The sequence below is a fragment of the Epinephelus moara genome, chromosome 1 (genome assembly GCF_006386435.1).
Source record: "Epinephelus moara isolate mb chromosome 1, YSFRI_EMoa_1.0, whole genome shotgun sequence".
Classification (NCBI taxonomy): domain Eukaryota; kingdom Metazoa; phylum Chordata; class Actinopteri; order Perciformes; family Serranidae; genus Epinephelus; species Epinephelus moara.
In genome coordinates, this window is record NC_065506.1 from 34,441,123 (window position 1) to 34,465,432 (window position 24,310).

A 24,310-nucleotide genomic window follows, 5' to 3' on the forward strand; every position below is an offset into this window, starting at 1 on the left:
TTGAAACATACAATTTAAAGTAAGTTAGCTGACTTAAACGTAAGTTAGCTGCCGCAGTGCAGCTGCAGTGGTCCATTGGTCGTTTTTCAGATGAAAGTAATCAACTTTTGCCTTCTAACTTTATGCCATGCACGGTCAAATTTGCTGTGTAACCCTTCTTTAAAACAACTCCCCTCACACATATACAGAGTCACTGCATTCAAATTAAATGCACCTTAATCAGCACTAGTAAAGCTTTTTTTTAGATGGAAAGTGTTCAATGGAAATCACCTGTCAACTGTGTACAATCAAGGTGTTAAAACAAAATGTGAAACAAATTAAGCATCTACCATGTGACATATAAACACAACAATCGGAAACACATCTACCTACCTACCACCCCATACTCTTTCAAGACATTTAATTCAGGTATCAGCTTCCCATTTTACATCGTCACCTTGAGAATTTCTGTAGATTTGATACTGAGAAGCATGCAGCTTGTTGATTAAAACAGTGCAAACACTGAATGCTAATGTTCAGAGACGTTACTCTGAGGTAGAGAGGTGCAGTCGCTCACAATCTCACACATGCTATCTTTGTCTCAGGTTTTTGCATACCCTAAAGGTTTTTGTGATTGTATCCAGAGAGTCTCAGAATTGGAATGGTTTTCACTGGGCAAAAGCGTGTTGCTGCTGTTATGCTATGGACTGCTATCACACACAGCCTTGTTCCACCATACACAGCCTTTATTTCGTCATCTTTGTTAAGTACAGGTTTAACCATTGTGATCTGGAAGTGGGAAGACTAAAGGAAGTATTTGGTTTATGTAATGGAAAGCTCTATTTTCTGTGTTGTTGTTGTAACAGTTGTCACACAATATGTGGATCCAGAGAGATCTTAGTAGCCCAGGCCAGACTTCATTATAACCACTAAACAATTAACCTGCCTCGAGTGTACAAGTAGAAGCTTAATAAGGCAAAGAAGGGCAGACAAATACGAAAACAGTATTTTTTTCCTAAGTTTCCTTCTATTAATTGTTTGTGTGTTTTTACTGTACATTCTGATTCATGCGTTCTCTTGGAAAAGGTATAAGGTTTCTGGAAGCCGAACATTAGATTAAAAAATTGTCCAATTACCTTAGCTGAGTATTTAATGAAAGAAAAAAGCCTGTTTAACTTAACAAACACCATCTTAAAATCACTGTGGTGATAACACTGTTCCTTCTTCTGTATCTCTAACAAAACTATTGCTAATATGTCATTAATGTCTGATTCGTTGACCAGCGCTAATGCAGAATAGGAATTACTTCATTAGTTTGATTCTCTTTGTAGACGCACATCGCATTGGCTTTTGCGAATTATGCCTCCTTTACTGGATGGAAAGGACATCCATCTGTTCCCTTTTAAAGGAAGAAAAACCTGTATAATATGTCAGTCCTAAGCTTTCGATATTACGCCTTTAATCACAGGGAGCGGTCCCAGGGATCCATCAAAGGCTCCTTCTCCATAAGAAGTGTCTAAAATCAACTTTCACATAAGGAGCAGCAGGAATATTCAAGCCTCCTATAGCATATTTAATGCAGCAGTGTGAACTTGCATAACCTGCTTTGGAGAATTCACAAATGTCACTCAGAAAAAATCCCAGATTTGTCTTGACATATAAGTATGTGCCTGTTTGGCATTGCTGCAAAGTACATTTCATTAATATATTTGATAAATAAATGGCTTTGGTCGTATTACATCAGTTTGAGAGTCGGTCTTGTGTGAGACAATCCAAGGACGAGCTTTTATTATGTATATACAGTGAGGAAATGTCGATTAACTAAAGCTACCTGCTCAACAAAAATTGGATAAGCACTGACAGACTGCTTTACTGCTTTGTCTGAATGTCATTGCTTGCCTAAGAAATTGATTTTGTTGACTTTCTCTCAGCATTTTTAGGGTAATCATTTCCCATTAAACATTATGCCAGGGTGCAGACTTTTATTACACAACATGAATTAGAGCTTGATCTATGCCTGCATATTAGCCCATATTATCTTATTGCAGGTATATTGGCTTAAAAGTGTAAGCAAGTTTTCTCAATTCGATTTCAAATATAAAATGTCTCGCTCAATACACATCTTCACCACAATTATTTAAAACACCTTTTCAAAATTGTTTTTTATATCATGTGTGTGTATATAAAATGAATGCACCATTATTGGCTTTGTAAACTCTTACAAATTGAGCCTCACAAAGTCAGTGCTGGGTCAGACTATACAATTTATACAGATAATTATAGCTTTAACTGCAACTGAATGTGCTTCCCAGTTGTTGTTTCCACTTGTCTATAATATTTTAGAGCAGTTGTTTTTGACAGGCATGCACTCGCTGGCTGCTGCTGCCTCTCTCCCCAGCACAAAGTGCTGGATTCTACATGTGTTTTTGTGTCTTAAAGCTTTCCACAGTGGCTGATGACTGTGAAAGTGTTGTTGTCAGTTGTCAGTCTTACACTGTTGTGATATTGATTTAATGTTTGTTATTTCAGTTGGGTGCAGAGTTTCGGGCATGAGGGTCTCGGATTGCTGCTGGACATTTTGGAGAGGTTGCTGTTCAAGAAACAGTAAGTTTATGCATCACTCGTGTGTTTTTGCACAGACTCTTCTCACCCATCTCTCTGTAATTCAAACACTTACTTCAAACACTCTGCATACAGTTTCTAGTCTCCATACTGTACATCAGAGACCAACTGCTCCTCATTTCTCTCCTGTGTCCCTAGGCAAGAGAAGCTCGACAAAAAGAACCAACATAAGGTTGTTCAATGTCTCAAAGCCTTCATGAACAATAAGGTAATGACAATGGAGTTTTTGTGAGTAAACTTCAGTAATAATGTTTCTTTATTTCATTTGTTATATAAGTTTTTATTTTTGCACAATTTAAAAGACACAAAAATGACAAAATTAACATAGTATACAGTGCAGGGAGAGGCAGAAAACCAAGTGGGCTTATTTGAACCCTCCATCTAGTAAAACTTAACGCTTCACAATGTTATAAAGAACACAAATGTTAACATACAAAAAAGACAACATAAAAGTGTCCAACCATTAACACATATGCATATATAATATAGCTGGGCGATATAACGACTATGTACGGTAACAATATATTTTCAAGCAGGATATAAATTTAGACAACACCGTTTATATCGATATAGGGTCAAGTTGCATTACATGACAGATACCAGTGTGCATCTCTCCTTTCTCACACTCTCTGCACAGCTCCGCCCCACTCGTTCACTCACAAGTTCTCCAGCATCTCTTTTTAGAGCCGTAGCCTGACATGCACCTCCCCGGATATGAAACTACACGCTGTGGCGACACAGTCCTGTCTATTTTTGTAGGCTGTAACCATTTCCCTCAGTGGAAACGAAGCTTTTATTTACTTTTATTTCGCAGATAAGAAACAATAAATTGTTTGTTGTTTTTAAATTTAAAGCCTCCACAAAATAGCAATTCAAGTCTTGTGTGTGATTTAAGCTGGCTTCATATGAGCAGAGGAAATCTCCGCTCGTCGCTAGGATAATTTATATAATGTTAAATGCCATAGGCTTGTGCTAATAATGTTAGCATGTTATATTTGTTTGAAAAATGTGGTAAGTACAAGACAGTTGTTTTGTCAGTGAACCTTGTGAGTTGTAGTAGAGCCAAATTTTGTAATGTTACCTTTGTTAAATGTTGCTGTTGTCCCTGGCTTCCTATGAGTAGAGGAAAAGTTCGTTAGCTGCCAGGCTAATTAATGCAATGTAAAATGTCATAGGCTTGTGTTTAAAAACTTTAGCATGTTGTATTTGTGGGGAAAATGTACCCAGATAAAGACAAGAACTTTGTCTGTGATTCCTGTGAGTTATAATGAAGCAACTGAAAACATGTAGCCCATTTTGTAGAAAGTACCGAGATATATATTGTATATCACCAGTCAGCCTGTAAATACCGAGATATGATTTTCATTCTTCCTTTTCATTTATTTATTTTTTTGGTATGTTATAGTGTGTATATATTTTAGAATGAAAAACTCAGTCAGCAAGACTCTATTCTTTGATATTTAAAAACAGCAAAACAGCATACTGTATCATTAATTGTTTATCGTCTTGAGAATTGACATAAAAGCACACATTAATTTCATACGGAGGTTTCTGCGATTGATGAACTTTCATATGCTCATTAAGGGCACATGTGGTGTTGAATGCAACAGCACCAGGAGTCCCCAGAGTCAGAATGTTACTATTTCTATGTTCATCAGAGAATTAATATGTCCGTTTTGTCCTTTTACCCTTCAGGAAAGAAATCTATCAAAAATTACTTCTTATATTTTGAGTTCGGTCTGATCTCCAAGGGTAATTTTCCCCCCATCCCCGTCAACATCTGGTGTTTTCATGCAATTACCAAATTAGGCACCTGGGATTTCAATTACAAAGGGCTTATGACCAGTGGAGGAGAAGAGCAGCATCACAACAATATGGAGCCAATTGGGGGGAGTTTACTAATGTTCTGATGCAATCTGGATGACACTGTGTGACACATTTGCACAGATCTAAGGTTCCTGGCTGGCATGGAAAAACATCCTGATTCTTGAGTTAGTAGTTAAGTTAGTTAAGAGTGTGTGACTGAGAGTGTAAGTGAGGGAAGAAGATGCCATTGAGATTGAACAAGAGAAAAATAACTTTATTTGCAGATTTTTTTCAATGTGGTAATGTGCGGCAAAAAATAATTACCATTAATCAAGTCAATTTAAAAATCTGCTGATGGTTCATAGATGCACTGGAAATGCAAGAGGATTGCAAAAGTAGACTTTTAGCTTCCTGGGACTCCTTCGCTCTTGGGACTATTTGGTCTAAATAAACCACAGCAGAGTGTGGTCAAAACATTGAGCGTCACAGACAGCCATTAAAAACAAATTCAGAGTTGCAGACAGTTACATATAGAAGCATTTAAAAAGAAATGACATTTTGAAAAGGCCTAAAAGGTATGGAGGTGCGATAAATCAAAATTTTACTGAAACTTTGCATCTCTCACCAACCTTATTTATGTCATGTCAGTATGTTTGGTAAACATTTTCAGCCTGCCTGCCCCTGATGCGTGCCACATTTTTTGCACTCTTAAATTAATTGTTGACAATGTTGATGTGCGGAAGGCTGCCGTGATGCTGACATCGCGGCACACAAGCATTTGTAAGTCCCAAGTTCTTAAGTGTTTCAAGGTGTTAAAGTTTGAAATTCCAGCATCCTGATAACACTTTATTGTAGTAAACGGATCCGTTGGAGACAAGGGGTCACTGTATGCTTTCCATTGACAATCCTAGTGCAGTTAAGGCTGAATCCAAATGTCCACCCTCTGGACTGAGGCCTCTTGGACTTAAATCGTACGTGACAAGTTCACCGTCATCACGTTAAGTCTGCAAGGGCACAGACTGCAAGCCACTGGTAGACAGCCCTCCAGACTGTTTTAGTCATTGTCATGGAAATGTTCCAGCGACGATTACAATCAGTGTTACTGCTGTCATATTCTTTGTGCTCATCTGTCCTTGCAGATGACAAGATATGAACCCAATATACAGGGTTGTTTTGTGAGTAAACAAAATACTTTTCTGTATAACACATAGACTGGAGACATTCAAATATAGAGATGTTTGTAAATGATGACTGGACTATGACTAGATAAATTGGGTAGGCCTATTAGTTACGTCAGAACATCTTCTTTAGTTGTTTTTTCGGCCACTTTTCTAGCCTGTATGTTTGGCAATACACCGCACAACCTTTAAAGTGGGCCTCAATAATACAATGCATTTTGATTACCTTTTATAGCCTATATGTCTACATATTTCTGTCACATGATATTGTTGAATATTATTTCTGGCCTACACAATTCAAGTATTATTTCAATGGGTTATAGTAACTGTTTTACATATCTTTTTTATTTTATTTTAGTCAGCTATTGAAAAAAACCCAACCTACCACGTCATGTACATGTTGCAATGAATTGTGGGCAATTAAATCAGTGAAGTCTGCTGAAGTCTGCACCCTTGTAAACTGGTTGAATTGTAAATTTGGACAGCCCTCAGCACTCCCAGACCTTCTGATCTGCGAGTCTGCAAGTGCAGTGAAGTCCGGCCATTTGGATTCAGCCCAACTTCCCTCCAAAGGTCGGGGCATGTACTTCCCCACCAGGTTTTCCAAGATGGTCTCACACACATTCCTAACAACTGCGTCAACAGTGGAGTGACCCACCCTGTAACTGAAGCTAATCGACCATATGATTCTGCAATAGCTGGATACCCTTTTAAAAAGTGGGAGGTTTGGGGGATTTGTTTCAACAATAAGAGTATTTAGCTAGCTTACTTAGATGGATGACCTAGATGTCAGTGATACTTTTAGCTGGAGCTGATGGTTGATGAGCAACATTAGGGGTAAGCTGCCTCCATGCCCTTGAAAATTGGCACGAGAGGCGGCACCTAGCACCTATCACCACCACCTAATGCACCTGAAATTATGTATAAGGATTAGATTTACTTTACCGTCCCCCTCAGTGGAATATGTCTTTGGCTTCTCCCAAGTACAACAAGGTACATACAATACACATAACACAACACACCATTAAAACATACAGATATACAGTATACACTTTACAATACTGCAAGTTAGTTAGTTAGTTATTTAAATAATAAAAGAGCACATCTTATAAAATAAGTTTTCCCTGCTGCAGTCATTTTGTGTTCTATGACTGTATGGATTAGGGAATACAAGACTCTTGGCTTGCCCCTGGGACCCTAAATTGACAGCCAGATGGTAGCAGCTCAAATTTTGAGTGTAGTGTGTGAGCTCTGCAGTTATACGTTTAACCTTTTTGTACACAGTCAAATATATTGCAAAATGATGTCTGTGACTTCCCTGCAATGTTAGCAGTTTTCGAAAACTCATTTTGTTATCTTATTAGCTACATTTTGCTCGTGCAATTTGTTTAAATTAAGCAAAACAATTTAGCAAAGCCATAAAACAATACGATCATATTGTGATAAAATGATTCCACTTAAGGTCAGTAGACAGTAATATTGAATTATTGTCCAGGCCTAAGCACATGTGTATGAAAATATGTTCTGTTAACGTAGCTTTATTTCACAATGCTTCAGCTTTTCCCTCCGTGTGTGCTGTTAGTCCACAGTAGCTATAGAGGAAAAAAAAAAAAAAAAGAAAAAATCTTGCCACATGGAGCTAAAACCCAACGGAGACAGATATACAGGCACTCTGGCACAAAGTGTGCTGTAAGGTCTCATGTAATCCTGCGTCTCAACAGGCGCCAGACGCCAGCATTTACCCGTAGGCCTCTCTGTCAGCCCAGACCTTTCCCTGGCTAGAGAGGAGTCTTGGGATAAGATGTACCCACAATGCCAAGAAGACAGGTGTTCTCTGCCAGCTGTCAGTGCAGCCTTTTTTTTTCTTTTTGGTTTCCTGCGTCAAGTCACACAGTTGCATATTTTCTCTTGTCTGTCATCAGTGGCATAATAATGTAACACTAAAAGTTACAACACTGTGAAACTGCCCTTTGAACGACTGAACTGTAATGCGAAAAATGATTTCTTCAGTTTTGATCAGTTGTAAGTGTTACAATGAATGCATATTGTATATAGCTCACAGATTTTATTTCTATTTAATTTTCAGTACTTTGTTAGTACCCAGCGACTTCAAGTTTGGTCACTGTACTGTATATGTAAACAGTGGTATGGAGGATTTAGAAGATCCTCTAGGTTTTCTTAAGTATAGAGACAGCTGCTCGAAGTACTTTAAAAAAGATATAGTGTGTACATGAGACATGTGTGTTTGAAGAGACAATCTGCTCCAGCAGTGTCAACTAGTCTTTGGAGCGTTGACAGAGGACTCACACAGTTCATTTTTCCTTGATTCTAGAAATTTGGCAACCACTGTCTCTGTCAGGACAAAAGTACGAGTATGCCATTTAATAACTGCTCTTTTTTTTTTTGGAAGATATTTTTTGGGGCATTTTAGCCTTTAATCGATAGGACAGACAAGCGTGAAAGGGGGAGAGAGAGAGGGAGTGACATGCAGCAAAGGGCCACAGGCTGAGTCGAACCCAGGACGCTTCGGCAACAGCCTTGTACATGGGGCGCCTGCTTTATCCACTAAGCCACTGATGCCCGTGTGACCGAAAAATCAACAAAACATTAATGTTCTTTACAAATCAAGCAAACATTGTATCTATTTACACATAATTATTCAGATACAAGGATATAATCTAAATACCACGCATCTTGGTTAGCTGACTGCCTCTTCAGATGCATAAAGGCCACATCAAACAGGCAAACAAAATAAGATTTGAGTGCTCAGTAGTGCTTGTGTTACTGCCGTATCTCCAGTACACTTTGTAACTGCTTTTCAAAAAGGATTAAAACATTTTTGACTCTTTCCTTTGTAAAATAAAAGCCCCTTTCATTGCTACACAAAGTGAATTTAATGTAATGTATTATTTGTCCTGGACATTTTATTTTTCTAACACAATCTAACATCGGTGAATTGATTTTCCTCTGTGCAGATTAACCACAAACAATAAATGAACCCAAGTCCTCATTGTTCAGCAGCAATTACAGTTGTGAATGTTGCTCAAACTCCTCTTCATTGTACAATGCTGTTATCACATGCTACTGTATTAACAATAACACGTACAGTATTGTTATTTGTAATGATGATCGATTTTCTCTTGTTGGCTTTAGTGCACAACATACAGTAAGACTCACACCGCTGAATTATTCTAAATGAGTTTAATAATTACCTTGGCATTTAATCACATTTTCTGGTGGCCAAGTTCATTTGCACAATAAATCGTGTTGTTCCAGACCTCTGAATGGCACTGCTTTATGGATGGAACTGAAATCACTGTTAACCTTGAGTCTTACTTTGGGCAGGCATTTATTCAAGGGTAATTTGGAGTGCAGGGAAATATACTGAGCTTGAATCAATCGTGTGTTCTTAAAGTAATAAGATGTGGTTTTACTGTTTTACTTTGCTGGTTACTGGACATTGTATTTGTGTTGTTGCAAATGGAGAGAATCACAGTTTATCTGGGTAATCATGTTCTGTGTTTGTGTTCAATGCAGTATGGCTTGGATCGAATCCTGGGGGAAGAGAAAAGTCTTGCCTTACTGGCAAGAGCCATTGATCCCACCCAGTCAGCCATGATGACTGACGTGGTAAAGCTGCTGTCAGCCATCTGCATTGTGGGCGAAGAGAACACGTAAGTTCTGGTTTCATTCATTCATTCATTCAACATATCTAGTCTTAGTGCATTTCTAATGCTTAAAGACATTTTTTTTTTTGAGTTCACAAAAGCAAGACTCCTAGTTTAGGCCAGCAGCCACACTTTAGTATCTTTTGTTTATTTCTTATTTAACCTTTATTTAACCAGGAAGTCCCATTGAGATTAAAAATCTCTAACAAGAGAGACCTGGCCAAGGCAGCAGCCTATCAAAACACAATTAAAATGCAACAAATACAACATATAATATGAAAATCCACAATGAAACAACTTTTCAAACATAGTAGCCTCTCAAAAAACAAACAAACAAGCACATGTTTCTGTCACCACATTCTTTACAATGCCCTTAAACTCATCGATGGATATAAGAATTTCTAATTTTAGATCTTTTTGAAGATTGTTCCATGTCCAAGGTGCACAGCAGGAGATTAGAAAGCAACCACTTGGAGGAGAGTAGCTGGTAACTACCAATTAAAGTCAAAGGGCACTGCAGGGCTTACAATATAAAAGGTAAAAGCATACAAAAGCCAACACTTTGCAAAAGGCTGAGTTGCCATAATGTCCAAGAGTTGAATGTCTGGAGTAAGAGAATGATAGGCCTGTGATTTTGTGAGTGCCAGTGTCGCTCTCAAAGAACGTATCACAATACTGGCACCTTATAATACAGTTGCATATTGACGATGTCTTAAAAGAGTCTTGCTCGGTGGAGATCCAGTGTTAGCCTTGTATTTTGGAAAAAAATCAGAACTTATTTGCACAGAATATACGTTGAGACATTTAAAGTGACTGCAGTTTCATATAATATAATACAGTTTATTGTGATTAATTGCAAGGCTAAAGCTGGTAATAATGGACATTTAAATGTAAAATCACAGAATTAACAGAATCGACACAAAGGAATTATGTTTGAATTCAAATACTAGGTAGGGCATTCACAGCTGCTGCAATTTTGTCATGGAATATTCACAAAAAGTAGTCGATAAATCATCAATCATAAACCAATCATAAATCAATCTTTTTTTTCATACCAATAACCATTATTAATTATCATCAAAATTGTCTGGGGGGACCTGGGGTTCCTCCACTGGCTCTGAGAGGTCGTTTATAGATAAGCTGTGATCTAATTGGACTTAACCCCCAAGGGAGATTTGTCTGTGCTGGAGATGACTGTTTGTCTGCAGGGATAACGGGCATCCTTACCTCTCTAAATGAATTAAATTCTGCTTATCAATGTAGGAAGTGATTATTCAGACAAATCTACATAATGTCAAACAACAAAGTTATGTCCACTTTTGGTTGTCAACTCAAGGCCATCTCAACTCACAACTATGACTCGTCAACAGCAACTACCCACAGAAACTCTCCCCTGCATTACTAGTTGGTGCACATAATTTCAGACTCCATTCTTTATCATTGACGTGCAGTGTGATGTCCAAGTAGTTGTCATTACTCACAGAAGTCCAATGATCCCCTGTGAGAGCAACGTCCTTTGCTTGCTTAAACATGTTCATCTGTCTGTGCCATTTCGCCTTCAGACAAAGTGTGCTTTCTTGACATGATGGTTCCTCTCGAGCGTAGATTATAAGCAGTGTCTCCCAATGCAATGTCAGAGATTTCTCTCAGTCCATCTTCTTCTACTGCGTTAATTGGGCGGCAGTTTTTAGCTATCTATTTAGCCAAAACATAAGTTACCTTCTCATGTACAGGTTTCCATATTTGCACACAAATACCACACTGCTGTGTTATAGATTGGAGAAGCCCTGTATTTTTGTGGGGGTGTTTTGCTTTGAGGTGATATGTCAAAGATAAAGTACCTCTGTGGCAATTCATTTTCGGTTTTGCAAAGCACGCAGATTACTTTTGTTTTTCCAAAGATCTGCCAGGCAGAATTTTAAAGAGAGGCTTTAGCCAGGATAGTATGTTTTGTCAGCACACGCTGTCACATACAGTAGGTCAGCCACCACAGGAAGTTAACAGGACCGAGTTGCTTTGACACATTAAATATTTCCAATTAGAAGCGAAAATTAATGGTTAAATTTTGAAAGCACTAATTCCAGGAGATATTTTGAGAGTAATTTAAAAATAAAGTAACGCAGTATGCATTTTAAAGTAGAAGATATGCTTTAATAACTCAACAGCAGTTGATTTAGTTATTGCAATTATTTCATTATTGATGCATGATTCATCCATGTTAGTTGTCCGCACAATTCTACTCAAGTCTTAAGTCATGTTCTGCAGTGAAGGTGATGAAATTCCCTGGAAAAGCCCGTCCACTCGAATTGATGAGAGAGGAACCTCTGATACATGCGAGAGCAGAGAGCTCATGGTCACAATCTCTTCAGATGAATGTATGTCTTCATTTCTCCCAGATAGTTCGCTCATGCATTTCATGTTCTCATTTAGTTTGGAAAAGGTCCTTGAAGCCATCACCACAGCAGGGGAATGGCGAGCCATTGAGAGGTTCAGTCCCATTGTGCAGGGACTAAGAGATCGCTCGGTTCAATTACAAGTAAGTGCGGAGTGAATGTACTGTACAGCCATTGACACCTTGTTGTTCCCCTCGAGTTTCTTTGAAATGAAATATGGAATGGCTGTGGGAAGTTGACCATTTTTAACATACCACAACCACTCTGTGCTCAGAGGTCTAGTCACTTACACTTCTCTTTGGTCAGGTAGTCTTTTTTGGGCAAAAAAAATGTTTAGTTTAGTTCTACTCATCTACTCAACATTGAAGTGCCTATATATATAGCTTGTATTTATCCAATTTATGTGTTCCTGTATTATGCAATGCTCAGTGCCTATTAACTGCTCTTGGTGCAAATCTGTTGGTTAAGTGTTCAACTTAAGGTTCGTTTTGCAGATCAAAGAAGCAACTGTGACCTAACAAGGCAGTCTTGAACTTGTCTGATTTTACCATTTGCAGTGATAAACACTATGTAATGTAAGATGCTCAGTTGAGAAAAAGACCTTCCATGTTTTGCAGTCGCCATATATAAAAACCTTTACTAATGATACGGATAGCATTTCAGTCACAAGAACATTTGGTTATAGGCTGTAAAACACTTTATATTGTAAATACTGTAGAACCAGGAAAAAACAACAGAAAACAGTTAAACAAACAAAACAATGACACCACACATTTGTCTCATCTATACTTAAATAAAATGTCCCTTTTTCTTGATCCAATGGTAATATATCGTAAAACTCAGAATCCATCCTAACGTCCTATATGGCTTGACAAATTTTCATCAGTCCATGCACATTGCCCATTTTTATCACCTCACGAGCTCCCTTTACATGTAATCCCTCTCTTTGTGGACATCGTGTTTCAGATTCATCATCTCCCCGCTGACACACACACTTGAGATATTGCATATGGGCTGCTTTAAATGGCAAATGGCATCCGTTTGTGTCGCAATAATGTAATTCATGATTAAAGTATGTTGTCTGCATTTTTAATTGGTAGCTGAGGGATGTGAAGAGAGTGATCATTCATCCAATACTTACCACACACACACACACACACACACACACACACACACACACATACACACACACACAGATAAACAGATACACACAGATGATGAGCATAAAACTCCAGAATGTATTACATTTGCTCCTTTGGTTGTTCCGTATTCTCGTGCAATGACCAATGTTAAACTTAATTAAAGGATGCTATCTTTTTTGCCCCCTGTAGTATTATCTGCAGCATTTGCATTTCATTTGCGGTAACTACCTCTGACAGGTGCAAAACTGCAGGGACCCTCTAAGACGGTTGAAGCAATAGTAGAGGAAAATGGCGAGGGAAGGAATGCTTTGTTATTACTGCCCACTTCTTAATACACAGCGCGGTCTCCTTTTAACCCCATGCATTATTAAAGCACAGATACTGTTATCCTAACCATGGCACTGTGTGGCCAAAGGCTCTCTGTCCTACTTGACTACATTCATACATAGTCTCCCCTGGCAGCCTTTGGCTTTTGGAAAGTGTGAATTTAGACAGTCAAGTGTAAATAGACACACAGGGGGAACCACTGCAATCAAAGGTGCCTGCTTCTTCTTTAAAAGCCTGAGCATCTTTATGTATTTGTAATTATGCATTATTCTGAATACAAAGCTGAGGCTAATTTAGATGGGAAAATACATCCATGACTTATTAAAATGTATGAGCTGTAATCAAATAATAGACTTAAAATACTCACATAGCATCTATATTGTGATATTTTACTCATGAAAAATGATGTAAAGCATTGTGGCGATCTTTCTTGCTCCCCCTTTGTCTCTTGTTATTGATTATGTGTCTCCAGCAAGTTTCAGCTCTCTGCGCATTGATTTTACTTAAAATGAATTTGTGTATACTGAAACCAAAGGATATGTGGATGGTGGTAAATCATTCAAGTAGTTGTTGTGATCTTTAAATATAACAATGATATTGTTTTCTTGACGGTCAAGGCAAAGGTTTTGTGACACTTTGTAATGCTACCTATCTGCCTCACCATATTAAAATGCTACTTTGAAGACGGGTAATTACTAAGCTGGAGTGCCAGGGCAGAAATAAGGGTGCGCTATCAAATTGACAGTGAACCTGAACACATCTGAATATCCTTCCTTGGCTCTAGCATTGCCATACCCTCTTTTCACACATGAGCGGATTGCTTTACTGATCAATAATTGATTTTTCTGTCTGTGTTTGCCGGGCTAGTTGAAGAGTCACAGGATGCAGCGGTCCCTGTGCAGTAAACCAAACTCATAGGGGAGTGAAAAACAGCTTCCAAAAGAGCGAGTTTGCCCTTAAATTGACTGTTAGTTAGTTTTGTGTGTATGGGTCTGCAGTTGTTGCATTAATATTAAAATCAGCCCCCCCCCCACTAGTTGGTGACTGGAGAAAATAGACATGCATTAGTTATGGTCCTCTGCTTCCAAGGGACATAACTCATTTAGAATGCATGCCGGCATGCTTTTCATCAACTTCTGGAAGAAGAAGTCCGTCGTCTCTTTCTCTGGTTCGCTCCCTCACTCTTCTCTCCCTCTCTCTCTCCCTCTCCCTTTGTTCCGTGTACCCTTCATGTTGCAGGTGGCATGCATGCAGCTCATCAATGCCCTAGTAACATCCCCTGATGAGCTGGACTTCAGGCTGCACATCAGGAATGAATTTATGCGCTGTGGCCTGAAAGAGATATTGCCGGTAAGCACAACATAACCGCACAAACACACACACACACACACATGCACACACATTATAAACCCACACTCACCTTGTATTAATATTTAAATGAGTTGTCCACTTCAGTGAAATATTGTTAATTTATGAAACACAGAGGAGAGTTTGCACGTCCTCTGTCTGTGCCAGCACCCAGAAACCAATAAAGTTTCTGGTGCCCTGGCTAATAATCTTCCCACTGGCTTTTATACCATCTACCTAACATGTTTATCTGTTGCAAACATTGGTTGTTGTAGGTGCCAAGAAAACAAATAAATTAAAAAGAGAAGCCGGTCCCCACACCTGCTTATCATGATGAGTAATAGCGTTTAGAATGAGCTCCCCGTCTTTACCTTGGCTTCATGCCTCCCTTTTGGTGCTTATGTCAGACAGGGTCTTAAGCCTTTCTTTGTGATTTATTTGCTTAATTCTTTATCTCTTTTAATCTGTTCTACCTTTTCTTCTTTCCCTACCTTAATCCATCTGTAGCAACTGACAACCATCAGGAACGAGGCCCTTGACATTCAGCTGAAGGTGTTCGAGGAGCACAAAGAAGAGGACATGATAGAGTTCTCTCACAGGCTGGAAGACATCAAGAGCGAGCTAGAATATCCTTTTCACTTTTACAAACAGACACATGTAACACTAAGAGCCTTTGAACACCTTGCATTGAAATGTGTTGTGGATAATCGATTGCAATTGGAGAGCGCTTGATCACATGAAAGTACAGGTGTAGATGCATCCAAAAGGCATTGAGGACGGATTGTAATCCAATCAGCCAAACCACCTTCGGAGGTGGTCAGGGACACATTGTCAGCACATTGCAATCTTATTTCCAATCCGCATACAACAACAACAACTGTGTGGGTGGAAATATGTAATTGTGTGAGACTGCTCCAAACCATCCAGGTAGCAGTGGCTCTCCCTCACCTGTCACTGAAGCTGTCTGGGTGCGTGGTAGTCGCTCTCGCAACTGATGCTAACAATAATGAGGTGTCTCCCTCATCTGTAATGCATTCCTCGCATAGATCACTGTCTTTACAATCAAGAAGGCCATCCCTATCGACCTCACTGTTGCTTTCTAAATCTCCCTGACCGGCTCTGACCTATATAACAAAATAAACTATGGACCCGTGGAGATTTTTAAAAATATTTGTCTTATTTTTATGCCAATATTTTCTTTAAAACTGCCGACAGTATCATGATGTGCACCCTATGTAATTGTAAATGTATATATACTGTGATCACTTGGTGTCTGCAGGTCCTTAAAAGTCTTAAAATGTCCTAAAATCAATTCTTTAATAAATAGAAGGCCATAAAAGTCATTAAATTGTCTAATATATGAATTTGTGAGGTCTTAATTGCCACACATCTAATTTAATATATTCATCTTTTATTTCTTTTTGTCAAAATGAGTCGCGTGAAAGTCCACAATTCTGATATTACAAATCATTAAACCTATCACTGAACCTCAATGTCTTTTTACTTTATGTTTGCACTTACCTGTTGGCATAATGTAGATTAACCTCACTCACTCTAATAACCTTATTCTGACATAAAACCTACTTCTACAAGGTGCCTACATATATATGTCTTACTTTTATACTTACTTGTCCAAAAATCAGTCTTTAATATGGCTGAAAATTATCTTGAAATGGTCTTTAAAAGCATTGAATTTAAGTGTCTGATATCTGCAGACACCCTGTGTCATTTATTATAGTTTTTGACAGTAGGGGTGGGCGATATGGCCCTAAAATAATATCATGGTATTTCAGGGAATTTTTGAGATAACAATATTCTTGATGATATGACAGATTTGTGAAAAAATATTTTATTATTAATTTAAGAAACTAGAATTTCAACAAAATAAGTGATATAGTTTTACATGCCTTTTAAATATTCAAAATGTTTTTTTCTACCTGGACCTTTATGCTCTGCCATTCCTCCATTTAATCATCACGCTGTAACCTGTGACAGACTGCAACGATACCTATCGCACATTCACATATCTGTAGTTTTTTTTGTCATCACGTCGGTTTACATTATCAAAGGTTTAATCGCTTGACGACACCGACTCCATTGGGCACACGGTGAGAAAGGAGAGGGATATACGCTGTGCTGCTGCCAGCTGATCCGCTGAATGAGTTCCCTCTGCAGGGAGGGTAACTCACGGTAACTCGCTAAAAGAGTCTGAGAAATCCGGGGCTGTGCATTAAACATTCAGGACACCCAGGCGTAAAGAAGTCACAGTTTATTCCACAGTACTGGAGCTGCTCCTCTTTTTGTGGAACCACAGCAGAGTTGCTAATAGCCTAATTTCGCTTTCAGCCATGCTTGTTGTTGCCATGGGTAACAGTATGACATCAATATGTCAACAAGTCATAATATCGCGAGTATCACGATATGAATTTTTCATATGATGTTAAAAAATAGACTAATATTATTGTGAACGAGATGATATGGCACACCCCTGGTTGACAGGTAGGGGCGGGGCCTGTTTGGACTGCATTGGATCGTTTGAGCTGATCAGAGATCTCAATGAGGACACTGGAGACATATTAATACCAAACATACGAGTCTACGTTTTAATCCAATGTTTGTTTCTTGAAAATGTGGCTATACAGTACCTTTGAAATGTTCATGCCATCCAGCTGAGATCAGTTATCCTCAAAAATCTGCAAGTCTTTCATTTCTTTTTTATTTCAGTGACCTCTACTTTTTTATGTGAAAATGCAGTGTTTCAGTTTACGTACAAGTCCTTGACTCTCCGCACTGATGTGGGTGATGTGTTCAGTATTGTGCAGAGCATGGTGAAGGACAGCAGTGCAGAGCCCTATTTCCTTTCTATACTGCAGCACCTGATGCTTATACGCAATGACTACTTGGTCAGGTAAAAATCATCAGCACTCACACACACAAGGCATTAATTATCTAAAGTGCAATGAAGCGTGCAGTTTCCTACTTCTCATTTTCTTCCCTCAGTGTGTCCCCTGCATGTTTGTGAGTTTGACTTTTTTTTTTTTTTTTTTTTAATGAGCTGTTTTCATTAGCTCTGTTATTTTCTTCACAGACCAGAGCTCTTGGAGTGTACAGTGATATAACTTAATAATGATGACTGACATATAGCATGTTAATCTGTCATCTTAGCCGAATGCACACACAAGTAAAGGTCTAAGCAGCTTTTGAACACTGGTAATGATGTAGACTGCTGAAGAGCTTATGTTCTGCGGAGGTCTCACTCCTTCTGCCTTAAACCCTCTCAATGACATTGGCTAACAAAGAGAATGCGTTCTCTTTCATCTCCAGTCCATCTATAGCAACCATGGCTCCAGAGTATATCTCATCTCCTATTAATGGTACTTTTCAAAGGCTTATTTTATGTTGGTTCACTCACAGCTGGGTGTGAGTTAAACCTTGGCTTGATCAAAAGATGGAGCTCTAATCTGAAGAATATGAAATGCATCACCTGCAGTTTTTCTCCCACCCAAAAAACAACACCTAAAGTGTCTGGCACTCTGCTCTGGCTCTGTCTGATTAGTTTTCTTTATGTGAAAGCATTATGAAATGTTAACATCGGTGATATGACTGCCAACATTGCTGCCATCTATTTTGTAAGCATTAGTAACAGCGTGAGAATATTACTGTACACACAAAAACCACACCACCCTCCACGCGTTCAGCTCTCACTAACAATAGTGAGTCTAGACTGCACAATCTTTTTTTTATCTTCTGGCAGCTGAACCAGCTGAACCTCGTAGATTCACAGTTATATTTTATGTAGTTTAAGCTTTATTGGCTAACAAATCAGTGTTTTATTTTATTGTCTGCCACTGGAATCTGCTGCTGACACAGTTAGTCAATTAACCAGTCACTAAACCCCTCCACCGAAAATAACCTTCCAATAATAGCTCAGCAGCGGTAACAAGGCACAGCAGGCCAGTCAATTTTGGGATTCCTCCACATGCTCTATTAAGACCAAACTCCGTATTTAAAGAGTTTAGGAAGTGGTGTCTTTTTTTGGAGCCTGAAAATGCAAAAGAACAAAAGCTTAAAGGGTTAAAAGGGGCTCTGTGCAAAATTCAGAGCATATGAGTTGTCTGCACACAGTTCTTAACATGGAGGTCATTAAGCCGGTGACTAGCAGCTAATGAGGCTAACCCCATAAAGTGCTAAACAACAGCAACAGTGTCCAGGGAAGGGACTTGAAGCTGGGAAATACACTTCCAAGATGAGGCCGTCCCATTATCAGCCGTGAACACTGTGCAAAGCGGTGATAGGCGACGCACGAGCCAGTGGCATACACACATGCACTAACCTGCACACGCGTCCGGACTGACTTACCACGACAAACTACAGAGAAGCTCAGATTACAACACACACACAGGGAGCGTGACTTTATTCCCTGCTCAGGATGCAATAGAGTGCCCCAGGAATTAGTCCTGAAACTCGGAAATTAATTACCACTCCTGGATCCCTCACCTCAAAGTCAGTGGGTTTTTGGTTAGATGCCTGAAATAAGGTCAAGCTTAAGAGATTTTCCTGTTTTGTTCTACGACATAAAATCTGTCAGTAAACACCCCACTTGTGAACTTTGAAGCTTCTGTGTGTCGTAAAAAAGGCAGCTGTTAACAAGTGGATAATGAGACTACAGAGCGTCATCACGCAGAACACGGCTTTACAGAACATGGCTTTACAGAACACGGCTTTACAGAACATGGCTTTACAGAACACGGCTTTACAGTCTTGTTATGGTGGTGACATTAGGGAATGCGACCATAATGTAGTTTGCTTATAGCCTAGCGTCAGCTTTTACTCTTGGCGACTGCATTGGGGCTTCAGTAATCATGAAAGCGGTGTTCATTTGTGACGATCATCTTGCTGAACAAAACGTGTAAGTATCATAAACATTTGTTTGCCACAGAGCTTATTTTCCGACAATAAGCCAAAATCCAATTGAAAAATCCCATAGGCTTTTTAACGAGGGAACCAGTGCGATGCTAATTCTGCGACGGCCTACAGAAAAACATCATCCCTTGGGCACTCTATTACTCCACTGTATCTCTACTCAGCAAATAGTGATTTGCTGCTATATTAATTCTTTGAATGCCACATACAGAACCCTTAAAGAATAAATTAATTAGTGTGTTTTCTGCTCTGAGCTGCAACCAGAGTTTAGGGTTATGTACGTGGCTCTCGCCTGCTCTTAATTGGATGTGTGGAAGTTTAGACTCGGGTAACTCATTAACTGAGACAACATTATGGATGTCAAACACATCCTAAAAGCCTTTTTTCTTGAAAGCATATTGTGTTAAAAGATGAACAGTAAAGCAAAAATCTGACCTCTGCTTTTTCAAGTATGTAAGTTAAACAGGTTTATGTTATGATTAAATAAAAATCTTATCAAGATAGGACTTGGAAATTGTGATGGCCACTGTCACATTCTGTGGCCAAAAGGATGATTAAATTTAGAAAGAGGTCATCAACATTATTTTAATCAAACTAATTGCTACAGTCGTCATGCAAGCAAGATTTCATTCGATCTTCTGGACCGAGGTTGCTAATAGCTTTCAGTGCTTTAGTGTAGAGATACACATATACATAGGTACACAAGTATTGTGACTGACGTTGGCAATAACTTTTGTTTTTCAGCTCCGATTTTCATTTCATTCTCGTTAACATGTCCTCGGGGAAAATCCCTAGACACATTCTTGTACGCACTGTATATATTACTGATTATTACATCGTCAGTATACGTAAATAAATGGCAGGTTGGTATATTTTCCCCCTCATTCTTATACCATATGGTGTAGCACTTCAGACTGTTTTTCGTCGCCTTCAAGCATTTTTTAAGAAGACATTTGCAACTTATCCTCAGGCACTTCCACACCCTTGATGTAATTAATTTTCACCATCGGCACATGAGATCTGAATGTGATCCTTTTAATGCACTGCGTGTCTTCCTGACTGACTGGTGAAGTGATCTTTATTTAATTCTTGGTACCCTTGATGTTAAGAGTATATATAGACCCCTTTTACACAGAGGTCTAATAGTCACAGAGTAATGAAAGGAACATGAACAGCTTGACTGGCAGCATGCCTTATTCCATTTGATTGTTAATATTTTCATCTTCATTCAGACGGCGATTCCATCGTTCAGCTCACCTTTAAAATCATGAACATGGTATTCATACCATCGGTTTGAGTCTGGTTTTATAGGAAGAGGTGGAACGCAGTGTCCCTGTTTATACGTCTCAGAGTATTAGTTAATGATTTGGTGGAGAAGGGATTTGGGCTCTCAGTGGCATTGTTGTAAGATAATGAGCAGATCAAACCAACACTTTCCCTTTAACTTGCAGTAGCGCTGTGGCTCCCAGCCTTGCGTGTCATCTGTTGTTGCATTATATCTCCTTGCTCTTGTTGTGGCATGCCCTTGGTTATTCTGTGATCAATGCATTCAACGGAGCCATTTAAAACAATTTAACTGCAATTACTCAGCAACTGCTAATAGGCTGCTGTGTATTCCCATTGTTCAGTACCATCGGAGCAGTAGTTGTTAAGCTGTAAGTGGTAAATAAATGACTGTTTTTAAGTTTTAGTTGTTCTAAAGAAACTAAAAGACCCTGAACTTGTGTAACATCATATATCCTCATAAAAAACATACATCCTTGAAAAAAAGCTACTTCAGCATGCTTTCATTTGCTATATTTTTTGTGGAATATATTCAGTATACACCGATCAGCCAAAACATTAAAACCACTGACAGGTGAAGTGAGTACCCTTGACTATTTTGTTACAATGCAATGTTCTGCTGGGAGACCTTTGGTTATGGCACTCATGTGGATGCCACTTGACACCCTCCACCCACCCAAACACCGCTGTGGGCTAAGTAACCCCCCTTAACGGCAACAGTACTCCCTGATGGCAGTGGCACCCCCAGCAGAAGAATGCGCCATGCCACACCACAAAAACTACTCAGGAATGGCCTGAGGAACGTGACAAAAAGCTCAAGGTGTCGACCTGGCCTCCACATCTCCCACACCCCAATCTGATTGAGCATCTTGGGAAGTGCTGTACCCCACCTCACAACTGACAGGTCTCAAATGAGCTGAAGTCACACCACCACAGGACACTTTCCAGAGGTCAGAGACAAGTCCGATCCAGGGAGGCCCCACTGTGGATTAGGGGTGCCTCCGAGGTACCAGTAGGTCCCATGGATGCTCGATCAGATTGGGGTCTGGGGAATATTGAGGCCAGGTCGATGCCTTTAGCTCTTTGTCACGTTCCTTGGGCCAATCCTGAGCAGTTTCTGCAGTGTGGCATGGTGCATTGTCCTGCTGGGGAGCCACTGCCATCGGCCATGAGGAGTGATCTGTAGAGGTGTTTGGGTGGGTGAAGCGCATCAAGTGGCATCCTCATGAATTTCTGGACCAAAACTTCCCCAGGAGAACATTGCACTGTAACAAGATGATCAATGTTACTCGCTTCAACCGACATTGGTTCTAATTTTTTGGCTGATCGGTGTATCTGTTTACTGGGAGCACAGTTTCTGCCCCTCTTCTGTCCTCTGTCAAGCCCCATCAGTCTTAATTTGTTAAATGTTTCTCTTTTTCCTGTCCATTTCCCTCCCCTATTATGGATGTTTCCACCCATTTCCTTCTGAATATCTGGTGTGGTGGGAGTTGGGGTTTGATGTTTGGGAAGGATGTGTAAAAATCCTGGATAAACCTGATTCTGATATCAGCAGCTTTAATGATGTTGTTTGAGCATGTAAAATGTATTGTGATGCTCCGTGTAAACTCAAATTACACCTGTTGTATGAACATCAGGCTTTGATTTGACTCGCTAATACATCATGATGGTAAGTAGCTCTGACTTGGAGCCTCCTGTTTTGTTTAGAATCTCTAATATCTATTATGAATGACTGGTTGGCTGCACAGGCATACCTGTAACAGTTTTTGTGATGTGCCACATTTCTTTTAGACTTTCTCACTTACCCTGCAGACAGTTCCTCTCACACCTCAAACTGTCCAGATAACAGCTCTTGTACAAATGCATACACATGACAGAGCAAAAGAATGAAACAAATTCAAATAAAATGATGTTTGTTTTTTATTCCACTCTGTCTTTTTGTCGCTGTCTCTCTTGTCTCACTTTCCCTGACTCCCAGGCCTCAGTACTTCAAGATCATTGAGGAGTGTGTCTCTCAAATTGTGCTCCACCGTAGTGGCACTGATCCAGACTTCAGTTACCGCAAGCGCCTGGATGTGGACTTCAGCCACCTCTTAGGCAAGTCACATACCCGTGGCAGTTGATTTGCATTACAGATATTTCAATAAGACATAAATGATTTCCATTCTGTTTTATTTTTCAGAGGTGTGTGTGGAAAAAGCTCGAACCGATGAGTATGAACAAAGAGCCTCAGAACTCGCACAGAAGGCAAGTATTGACAAAAAAGCAACTTAGATTATCATCCCACTACATATCCACTACAGCACCTGGCCAAAACAAAGCCCACTAAGGCATGCGAGCATTTATTCTAATTTGTTCTATAAAATTGCATCTGTTTAGAGAACAAAACATTAACTGTGAAGTAAACAGAACACTGACAGTTCCCGGGGGCTTGCTTTATAAAGATGATAATGCAAGATCATAGCCGTAACTTGAGAGCCAAACATACTGTAAATTTGTAGTCATTACTTAGCAGAAAATTTGGTTAAAATGTTCTCTGATGCTTTTCCACAGACAGAAAAAAAGGTCTTTTAAAATGAACATCACAGGATATAACATCTTGATATGAAATAATAATCAGACTTAAAATATTACAATAAAAGAATCATTTTTGTGATGAAGATAAAGAGTTTTTGTTGTCTAACATTATTCATATGCTCTAGTTTTTTTTTAAAACTTTTAGAACAGTGATATAGCAAAACTTGTTCCTCCCATATCACTGTAGATAAACGATAAGTTTCAGCTCGAGCTACTGCATTAAGGTCCATTTTTTATGTCTGTAGCCGAGATGAAAAATAAAATAGGAGTTTGTAAATGCATCTTACTACAACAAATTTGAGCAAAAAAAAAAGGAAAGAAAAACCTTTAAAATTTTAATCACAACGTACACACACACAGTCTGACACACATGCTTGTGAAATGCATGAGGTCAAATGGATCGGCTGCTGTGATTAATTTAAGTAGTATCAGCAGTAGGTTGTAGATCCTGATGAAAAGGATGGGCTCACTGATTGGCATGTGTGTATGGTACTTAAAAGGTTTTATTAATGAATGGCTGTTTGGCGAAAGGTTGAAAATCAATCAGCAAATGAAGGTAATCAAGGTAAAATGACTGTTGATTATATAAAATAATCACACACACACACACACACACACACACACACACACACACACACACACACACACACACACACATATAATCACACCATTGGACGTAAACAATTTCAGCAAATACCGCTCATGTTAATTCCTAGTTACATCAATTTAAAACCAGCGGGTGCTAGTGCGTTATTTACATATGCCTTTCTCTTTTCAGTTTGACGAGGAGTTTCTGAGCAGACAGGAGGCACAAGCTCAGCTGGTTAAGTGTGACGAAAAAATAGCAGAACTCCAAGCAGAGCTGCAGGCCTTCAGGTCCCAGGTAAATGACTGATACATCTTTGTTTTTAATGTTGCTTTTTGTAAATTGTATTGATTCTTTTGGGGTGTAAAATGTACGAAAACACTAGATTTGATTACCCAACAACCTCCTCTGAATCTGACTGGCAATGCAACTTTATTTTCTTACTTTCCACTATGGGATGTTCTTGTTACTTTGGGGT

At 39.2% G+C, this 24,310-nt stretch overlaps 1 protein-coding gene across 3 annotated transcripts in view; it reads left to right on the forward strand.

Annotated features, from left to right (window-relative positions):
- LOC126392085 (protein diaphanous homolog 3-like) overlaps positions 1-24,310 on the forward strand; it is a 244,843-nt gene that overhangs the window by 39,964 nt on the left and 180,569 nt on the right. For all 3 annotated transcript variants that reach the window (XM_050049310.1, XM_050047664.1, XM_050048467.1), the window contains 10 exons: positions 2,509-2,583; positions 2,740-2,809; positions 9,123-9,259; positions 11,684-11,789; positions 14,355-14,465; positions 14,970-15,088; positions 17,254-17,370; positions 22,648-22,766; positions 22,852-22,916; positions 24,025-24,129. In XM_050049310.1, coding sequence (XP_049905267.1) covers positions 2,509-2,583; positions 2,740-2,809; positions 9,123-9,259; positions 11,684-11,789; positions 14,355-14,465; positions 14,970-15,088; positions 17,254-17,370; positions 22,648-22,766; positions 22,852-22,916; positions 24,025-24,129 — 1,024 coding nt within the window. The remainder of the gene's footprint in view (positions 1-2,508; positions 2,584-2,739; positions 2,810-9,122; positions 9,260-11,683; positions 11,790-14,354; positions 14,466-14,969; positions 15,089-17,253; positions 17,371-22,647; positions 22,767-22,851; positions 22,917-24,024; positions 24,130-24,310) is intronic.